General features: G+C 42.4%; 1 protein-coding gene and 1 pseudogene across 1 annotated transcript; both read right to left on the bottom strand.

The window, feature by feature from the left end:
• Positions 1–4,738: 4,738 nt before the first annotated feature.
• On the bottom strand, positions 4,739–5,833 carry LOC136465459 (cytochrome P450 93G1-like; annotated as a pseudogene).
• Positions 5,834–6,238: 405 nt separating this feature from the next.
• Positions 6,239–8,825, bottom strand: LOC136465458 (uncharacterized). Its single transcript, XM_066464181.1, has 7 exons — positions 8,365–8,825; positions 8,111–8,247; positions 7,860–8,038; positions 7,459–7,649; positions 7,112–7,364; positions 6,928–7,036; positions 6,239–6,591 (listed from the first exon to the last, which is right to left on the bottom strand). Exons 1-7 carry the CDS (start codon positions 8,823–8,825, stop codon positions 6,239–6,241), a joined length of 1,683 nt encoding a protein of 560 aa, XP_066320278.1.
• Between the last annotated feature and the right edge of the window lie 769 nt (positions 8,826–9,594).

The following is a 9,594-nucleotide window of genomic DNA, read 5'->3' as shown; positions in this document are numbered from 1 at the left end:
CTATCAGAAATGTTTGAGTTAGCTTGTTGAAAAATATAAACGAACTGAGTCGAGTCAATTCACTAACAACTCAAACGAGCTACTAAGGTGCAAGCTTTTTGTCGAGTCCTAGCGGTATGGCATGAGCTAACCATCCTAGGATGCACCCTGATGCCATGTATAGTAATCTCCCTACATGGTTGATTACACCAAAAGGAGCCTCCATGTTCATTCATAAGGCCCAAAAATTAATTATCATATTAGTCAGAAGAAATAAAATCAAAGTGCCATTTACACCACTACCATTATACAAAAAATTACCTACGCTTATACCTATTCCACTATTACCCACTCATGTCATTATTAAGAAAAACAAAAAGTAAATAAGAAAAAGGAAAGAAAGACATGAAGCTAACCACATACATATATCATACTTAATCCATTTCCATTGGAGAATGACATTTAAATGATATGTAAATGATAAAATACAAGCATACATAATATGAGATACTTTTTAGAAAAAAAAACATATAGCTAACGCTATCATCATTACCTCTAATGGTGATAAAAATTTCCCATAAAACCATCACTCAATAAGCATGGCATAAAAATAAATGGCACAAGATGATATGAGTAGCGTCTCTTTATATCGAGGTCATGGAGCCTGCCAAATATATAAGAGGAAGAAATACCTTACAAATTGTTGATGGTGGAGATTACAACATTAATGAGATTAGGTTTGATAATATGACACGAGTAAAACAGGCACTACGTTTGCATATTGTATTGTATAAGTGTTAAGCAACATGATAGCCACAGTTAGATTACTGCATCACTGGTCTAAACCTGGCATTACTGATAAAAAAATGTGTTTTTAAAATTCAAACTCAAGACCTCGTACCAACTAAACTATGCAACACTTGTGACTATATATATATAACTGCTGATATTCTTTTAACTACATACACATTTATGAATCTTATATTGTATTTGGCACTCTAAACAATCTCAAATGAAAAAGGCTATAGATCTCGTCGAGTACTACAACTTTGAAGTTTACTTTATCTCCATTTAACATGGTTAACTATCTCAAATCTAATCCGAGAACTTATATTAAATATCTGGATATTTAAACCATCTCAAATTAAAAAGTTGTCAACTAAAAAGTTTTAGATCTCTTTGAACTCTGCAATTTTAATATAGAGTTTATCTTCATTTAACCTTATATGAAAATTTATGATTTTTGTGTGCCAAAACAGTCTATCACTGGTGGTTGAAGCCATAAACCGACGGCAATAGGTGGACTTTCACTATTAGTTCTTGGCTACAATTAACAGTGATAGGTGGACTTTAACTGCCAGTTCGTAGCTATAACCGACAGTGATAGTACACCGCCTATCAGCACCAGTTGTAGCCAGGAACTAACGGTGAAAATCCACCTATTGGTCCTGTTTGGTAGAGCTTATTATCTGGAAAGCGCCTTTTAGATAAGTTGCACAAATAGAATAAGAGCATGACCAAATAATATGGTATTATCTATCTTCTGCTTTTTAATACAAATATGAGCGGTAGAAATAAGCGTAGCCGAAATAAACTGCAAAAAAAAGTATCATTTGGCTATTGATTTCAACTTAATTTAGCCATACCAAACATGTCCATTACTTTCGGTTTTACTATGACTACCGATTAAAGCTATGAACCGACAATGATACATTATTATTGTCGGTTTCAAAGCAACTGCCAGTGATAGTATGACGGTGATTGTCTATTTTTTATAGTAGTATTTTAAGCCTTGTTTGGGAGGGCTCCTTCGAAGGAGCCGGAGCCACCTTAGAGGAGCCATAATTGGTGGCTCTTCTAAAATAGCTCTGACTTTTGTTTTTTCACAGTTTAATGGCTTATGTTACGGAACCTTTAGATAGGGCTCATTCGGAGGAGCCAAAGCCGGAGCCATGTACCAAACGAGGCCTTATATGGAGGAAAAGCAATATTCATACCGAGATTAACTAGCTAACTTAAGAGAATGTTTTGATTAAATAACCCACTGCAATGTACTCCAATGCTTTCCGGAACGGGAAAGTAAATCAAATGGAAAAACATCACGTACCTATACAAAGTTATACACACACACACACCTAGGTTCCTCCTCCGCATAGTCTGGTGTTAAGGCACCTAATTTTTTGTCTTAAAGTTATTAAGAGTCTGTTTGAGACTGTTTCACAAACTCTGCTATATAAATTTCACCATGGAGCAGTTTAAAAAACTAGAGTTTCTAGAGCATCTTTTTCGGTGCTCTCACAGCTTTACGTTCTTTTGACTGAAAAAATATTAAGCGCAGCCGAAAAATTATGTAGTAGAGCCGTCCCAAATACGTTGTAGGCCCTTGCTATCTCTGGTTCTTGAGAGCGCTTGATCAGCAAACGCGTTGCCGTCCACTAGCGATGCGCGAGTACAGCTACCAAGCGTGACGCACACATTACCAACGTATCGGGAATAGGTGGATCACGCTATCACGTATCTGACCCAGTTTTTTTTTTTTAGAAAAGGGTTGGATTTTATTAATATAGGAAAATAACTAGAGAATTTTGTCCACAGGACACTCATAAAGAGTGGATTTGTGTGTAGCACACTGTACTCATTGAATTAGTCACAAACACACTGTAAAAGCATTGTTTTTGTCCACAGCACACCACACCCAGTTAAAGGACCATCTTGTCCTTGACTCTTTCCCCGTTCCTCCCCTTCCACTCATTTCTCAAGAATAATTTTCTTTTGATCCATCTATAACTGTGCTAGGTATTAAGTTAGTGGGCTGAGAAGTTTTGTTGATTAAACTTTATCAAAATTTTCTTTGTCACTTTCCTCAATTTTTTTTTGTTAATCACGAATTGGTGTTATGTAGGAAACAAGCGTTTCAGGAAGATGATCACCTATGCACACCAATAGAACATGATCATCTATGCACACCAATAGAACAGGCCACATCAAATCTTTAGATTGATAAATCTCTTTCATCCAAGTTGAGCTGTTGTCTTTATTTTTTAAGTGTAGATTATACTATTATTTTCAAAGGTGACAAGCATTCCAGTCGAACAACTCGAAGCCTTGTAAAATCTGTGTGCTGCTCATACGTTTTATACTCTCCTTCTCCACTTATAAATACAAGCCGATGACGGATCTTTTGATGAAAAAAATAGAACAGTGACTTCTTGTTAAGTCGGACTGCAGTAGCAACAGCGTGCCACCCTCAATTGGAATCAAGAGTTCTTGCTGACGTACTGTACTACTCAACAGTGAAAGAGAGATCACATGCCTGGTCGAAGTCAACACAATTGTTGGCTGCGGGAGGAGAAAAGAAGATTAGTAGAGGGAGAAATGCGAAGGGGATGGATAGTGGGCCCATGGGCTCGCTGGTCATTTTATTTGCTTTGGTGTGTTGAGGCAAAATGCACAAAATCATGATGTTCGGCGGACAAACGTCATGTTCGTTTGGGCTGGTTTGGCTTATAAGTCATGACTGAAAGTACTGTTGGCTGATTTGGAGTGAGAGAAAAATACTGTTCGTTGGCTGATAAACCAGATACGAGCAAGCAAACAGGCTGAAAATTGACAAATTGAGTGTGCTGCACATAAATCCACTCTTTATGAGTGCCCCGTGGACAAAATAAAAATTACAGCTAACTCCTCTAGAGGAGCACCCCGCAGCTTTCGCCGTCGCTGACCGATGTTGCCGCAATGAAGAAGACACGGAATGAAGCTCATGGCCGAATTCCAGATCGACGAAGAATCTTCATCAAAGTTTAAGGAGCCCATACGAAACACGCACCAAGGCGTGCTGTTGATTCGCTGAACGCACCAGCCAAAGACAAGCTGCCATCTCCTCGTCGTTGCCGGGATCTGACACCAATTGCTTCACCATCCAACCCAGACGATGAACAGCAAACCCACGAGGGGATCCGAATATAGCACCCCGAACACAATATATGGTGAATAGCTAACCTCGCAAGGAAAATTCTGACGTGTCCACCAGAATTGCCTTGGAGGGACAAAAGATGGATGGATGACACCCCATCCCCATCGATGCATCCACCAAAACTCCTCCACGTACCCACCGCCATACAATGGCTTATGAGACCAGCACCGTCGATGAAGGCATGGGCATCGCCGACACAGAGAAGAACACAGAGGAATCGAACACCAACGCAAAGGAAAACTTCGATGGCATACCCGTCAGTGTCGAATCCCCTGCAAAAGATGTTGTCGCCGAGCACCACACACCCACCAGCCACCACCGATACTCGCACAACATTGAAGGAGACGGGAGCAGAGAAGCTGTGGAAGACAAACTCCAACCCTAATGTACCTAAAACTACCTTAATAGGAGGGAATATGTACACTACCCACCAGATCTGCATCCCCCCTGCTCGCCGGAGGCAAGGGATGGCCGGCGAATCCAGCGGTAGAACAGCAATCGCCTCAGAGTCGCCCTTGCGCTACTGTTTAGAAGACTCGGGAAGAGACTTGTAGCAGCCCAAGGGCGCAGCAATCTAGATGGGCCAGGTTGCAGGCCCATTTAAACACACGACCAATCGACCACTAGCAAAATCTTTTAAAAAGCTTTTTACTAATATCATTTTAAAACTTTCTACTAGCATATTAAAAACTTTGTACTCTCAGATTCAAAACTTGGTAATTTAAAACTTATAGCATACTAAAATCAGAAACCTTATACTGGCGTATTGAATATTCTAATGGCATGCTATAAAACTTTTGTACATCTAACTTTGAAACTTTTGTCCAACAGGTCCTTGTTGCGCTGCTTGCACGTCGTCGGCGGCCCCTCTACTTCTCCTCCTGCGTGCCACCGCCGCCGCGGGCACGCTCCCTGTCCCTGGCCTCCTCCTTGTGCCTGATCATCTGCTCCAACACGTACGGCGTCGAACCGCAGGTGGACACGGGTGGCCTTCCTGCGGAGGCCCTGGAGGTCCCATCCGCGGCACAGCGGGACGTAGTCCTCCAGGTTGAAGGCGCCGAGCAGCTCCGTCACCGTTTTCACCAGCTCCTGTGCCTCGTCGGTCAGGCGCACGTCGCTCGCCACCATCCGGATGATGGCGGTGTTGGACAAGAGGATGAGCTCGCGGGTGACGTCCACCGCCTCGCCCCGCGCCGACGACGCCCGCACGGCGCGCAGCAGCGCCGCCAGGCTGCCGCGCCGGACGTGCCGCAGCTGCTCGACGGCGCGCGGGCCCAGCACCTCGGACACGCACAGCCGCCTGAGGAAGCGCCAGTGGCGGCTGTTGGGCGTGAACGCGAAGCCGGCGGAGCCGTAGGAGAAGAGCCGGGACAGCACCGAGACCGGCCGCCCCGAGATGGTGGCGTCGTGGTCGCGGATGAGCTCCCTGGCGACGTCGGCCGTGCCGGTCGACACGCAATGCGTGGAGCCGAGGCGGATGTGCATGAGAGGCGCCCCCAGCCGCGCCGCGAGCTCGTGGAAGGTGCGGTGCACCGGTGGACGCAGCAGGTGGAGGTGACCGATCACCGGGAGGCGCGGCGGGCTCGGGGGAAGCCGCCGAGGAGATCGCCACCATGACGAGAGCAAGTGGTTGAGGGCAACAAGCAGTGTGGCCACGGAAAGGAGCACCATGACGGCGGCTGCTGAGTCGGTGGACAGGAGCATGGGCATTGCTAGCTGGTCCATGGCCATCGCTACCTCACCTCCACTCCTCTACTCTACCGCATTGCTAGTCTGACCTCTGACGGTGCAGGTTTTAAGCTTTCTCATAACTACTGTAGACTAGAAAATTATTTTGTTTTCTAGGTATTACAAAGTATATTTTATTCGACGGGAGGCACGCGCACGCCTTTCTAAAGTTAAGTATAAAACATGCGTTTAGCATGGGAGTTTTGAAATTTCATTAGAACATATAGGGAGCTGTTCGCCTGCGCCTAGCTAGGGCTCACTCACGATGCCACATTGCCACGTGATGCGCACCTCCTTCCCAGCGCCGCCGGTCTTATGATTTTGAGGGCTCTCTGGCGAACTCGTCGCGACGGCCCCTCTAAACCATAAAATTTTAGAATATATAGACTAATTTTACTTGTACAGGAAAAACAAATCTAATAATATATTTTAATTTAATATGTCTGATAATTATTGAGAGCGAGAAACAGCGTAGACTAAAAGAGCAATATATTTGTACTTCTAGAACTAATATGATTACCTTAAAGAAGAATAGAACTCCATCATATCCATTGCTTCTTATAAAAAGATACTTCTTCGGGCATTTCTTGATGCAAAATCATCAAGGACGGTATCGAGATCAATAGTGTCTAAGATATCCTTCTCGATGGTGCACATAGCCAAGCCATTTAACCTTTCTTGTGACATAGTTGATCTCAAATAGTTCTTCAACAACTTCAATCTTGAGAAACTTCTTTCGGTCGAAGCTACAGTCACAGGTACAGTTAAAAGAATTCGATAGGCAACTGAAATATTTGGATAGCAATCTGCATCCATAACAAACTTCAGAATCTCTGGCGCCGACATCAAAGAATCTGGCAAAGTCACTTGCAACACCTTTAATTCTGAAAAAAAATCATTGATCTCAACATCGGATGAGTTATCATGTGAAAATTTTTCCACAAAAATCTTGCAGTGCAACCAAAGATCAGCTTCATCCAAGGATTTCAAATTTTTTGAGTTGAACAAGAACCCAAAAACATTATCAAATGCTGTCATCTGCTCAAATCTAGTAGTCAATGAAGCAATTGCAGAATCAATCATAACTAGGAAGTACTCTCTTCTAAAGGAGTCCACAGCAGACTGTTGTATTTCCTCGTCTTGATCATCTTGTTCATCAAAATATTTCTTTCTCTTTCGTTGACGTTTTGTAGGAAATATTGGCTCTATATCCAATTCAGATGCAATGTTTTTTGCTGTATTCATACTAGAAGTGAAACCTTCATCTCTATACTTCTTAAAATATGATATGACACCTTCAATGTGTTTGAGAGTAGCATCTATACTCACAATTTTAGATTGCAACTTCTTGCTAACCTTATTTATAGAGAATAAAATATCATGCCAGATAACCAAACCAACTATAAATTCAAAATTCTCAAGCGCACTCACCAAAGATTGACATTCACTAACTGCCATTGGGTCATCAGTTGAAACCTTCTCTAGCGCTATTAAAGCTGATCTTATTTGAGGAGTTTGGAATCTGATAGCTTGAACACTTTTTATTCGGCTTTCCCAGCGAGTATTAGACCATGACTTAACTGTCAATCCTGGGACATTATCAACTAAAATCTTCCACCTTTTGGTAGATTTTGCAAACAGGGTATATATACGTTGGATAATGCCAAAAAATAAAATAGCTTGCCTGCAAGATTTCAAATATCACAAATAGTAAGATCCCAAATAATGACATATTATATGAAAACAATATATAACATATAAAAGAAATAATAGTTTACCTGCAAGATTTTCCCATATCACAAAGAGTAAGATTCAGACTATGACATGCACACGGCATATATAGTGCTCTTGGATTAATTTCAAGCAAGCGTGTCTGAACACCTTGGCGTTTCCCCTTCATATTTGAACCATTATCATACCCTTGACCCCTCACATCATCAATATTCAAACCAAGAGAGGCCAATGCACTCTTTAATTCATTAAAAAGACCTAATCCTGATGTGTCATCAACCTTCAAAAACTCTAGGAAGAACTCCTCTATCCTTGGAACATTTCTCGATATATTCACACACCTAATAATTAGAGTCATTTGTTCTTCATGACTCACATCTGGAGTACAATCTAAAATCATAGAAAAATACTTGGCATCCTTAATGATCTTTAATATAGTTTGTTTTACACAATCTGCAAGAAGAGAAATCATCTCATTCTGAATTTTATGCCCAAGGTAATGATGATGAATCTCACTATTTTGAATCCGCCTAATATGGTCTTGCATCACAGGATCAAATTCACCCATCATTTCAACTGTGCCCAGAAAGTTACCATTGTTAGCTTGATATAGTTTCTCATTTTGCCCTCGGAAAGCCAAATTATGTTTAGCAAGAAACTTGACAGCAGAAATGATTCTTACTAAAACTTGTCTCCAACGCTCTCTCTCCTTTACAATTTCTCGTTGCAAATCATCATCAATTGTTTTATTTTTGCTCAACCTCAGTCTAAGTTCATTCCAAGTATTCATGTTTCTTATATGCTCAACACTATTCTCATGTTCCTTAAGTCTTAAACTAAGATGTTTCCAGTCCCTCAATCCATCGTGTGCTACCAAACTTTTGTTCTGATCTGATTTGAACAATTTGCAGCAAAAACAAAAAACTTTGTCCACATGTTTAGAGTAAACCAACCATTTTCTATCAACCACCTCACCATTGCTTAACTTTCTGGAGTAGTAAGCATATGAAAAATGTCTATTGTGAGCATCTACAGGGAACTCAAGATTTAATTCTCTCACTGGTCCTTTTTCAATCAAAATATCTCTACCCTTATTATCAAGATTCTCCCAAGTTCTGGGATCAAAGACATCATAAATAGAAGGTTGCACATCATCAACTGAATTTTCAGGTTGAGAGGAAGGCTGTAAATTTTCATTCTCTATACCATCAACTTGTTCACTTAAATTATCATTAACTTCTTGTTGCTCTTCTTCTTGATTATCAGGTGCATCTATAGGGTTGTCATCATGCACAGCACTACTTGAAGCTGAAAAAAACTTATCTAAAGCACCTTGTTGTGACTGAACAAACTGTTCTTCTTGTCTTTTCCGTTTTCTTTTCGCAGCCCCTGATAAATGTTTCTTAGGTAACATTCTAAAATTCTTACACCTGACCCAAATTATAAAAAAAAACATGACTATATGAGTACAAAGTACTAGATAAAATTTAAACAAGGAAAAAAAATCCTAGGGCCTAGACAATTTAGACATGAACTAATTCAGAACCAAGATTCACAAATCACAAAAAAGGCATAAGGCAATAACCAAGATAAATCTTCAGATGTCGTCGACTCGTCGTCCTCATCGAGCCCTGCCTCGGGCCCTCGACTGCCTTGTCGCGGCACTGCGTCTCGCCGTTCGCGGAAGTCTATACGAAGTAGCGATCGGCCGATCGTTGATTCGCTTCACGCTATGTGGGGCTGCGGCAGTGGGGCATTGGCGGCGGCTCGGCTCAGTCTTGATTGCTGAAAAGAAAGACAAGACGGGCGATGGCCGATGGGATGTGCCTGTGCGGCGCGGCGCTGCTGGCTGCCTGGCTTCTGCATTTCCACGCTGATGGGCTGTGCGGGCATACGGCGCTGCTGGCCTGTTGGCCTGCCGGCTGCCTAGCTGCTGCAGTTCTGCGTTAATCCCGCGCTGATGGGCTGTCAGCTGTGCGGCGCTGCTGGCCTGCTGGCTGCCTGACTTCTGCTGTTCATGTTCTGCATTAATCCCGCTGGGCCCCCATCCCGCCTGGGCCCCTGGCCATCGCACCTCCTGCCCCCCCCTCAGGGCCGGCACTGCTCCTTCCTCAACTATCTTTACTTAGGGCTTCATTTGAGCTGTGGTTTTTAACATAGCTTTTAGCTCAAAAGCAGGTTTT

The sequence above is a fragment of the Miscanthus floridulus genome, chromosome 7, assembly GCF_019320115.1.
Source record: "Miscanthus floridulus cultivar M001 chromosome 7, ASM1932011v1, whole genome shotgun sequence".
Lineage (NCBI taxonomy): Eukaryota > Viridiplantae > Streptophyta > Magnoliopsida > Poales > Poaceae > Miscanthus > Miscanthus floridulus.
This window is presented reverse-complemented; position numbering and strand designations above follow the sequence as displayed.

What these genes read in the sequence shown, in the direction of transcription:
- LOC136465458 (XM_066464181.1), bottom strand. Translation starts at nt 8,825, where the DNA reads ATGTTACCTAAGAAACATTTATCAGGGGCTGCGAAAAGAAAACGGAAA. An exon ending in AATTGTAAAGGAGAGAGAGC is followed by an intron (nt 8,039 to 8,110) that starts GTTGGAGACAAG and finishes TGGCTTTCCGAG; the next exon opens with GGCAAAATGAGAAACTATAT. An exon ending in TTAGTGAATGTCAATCTTTG is followed by an intron (nt 7,037 to 7,111) that starts GTGAGTGCGCTT and finishes TCTATAAATAAG; the next exon opens with GTTAGCAAGAAGTTGCAATC.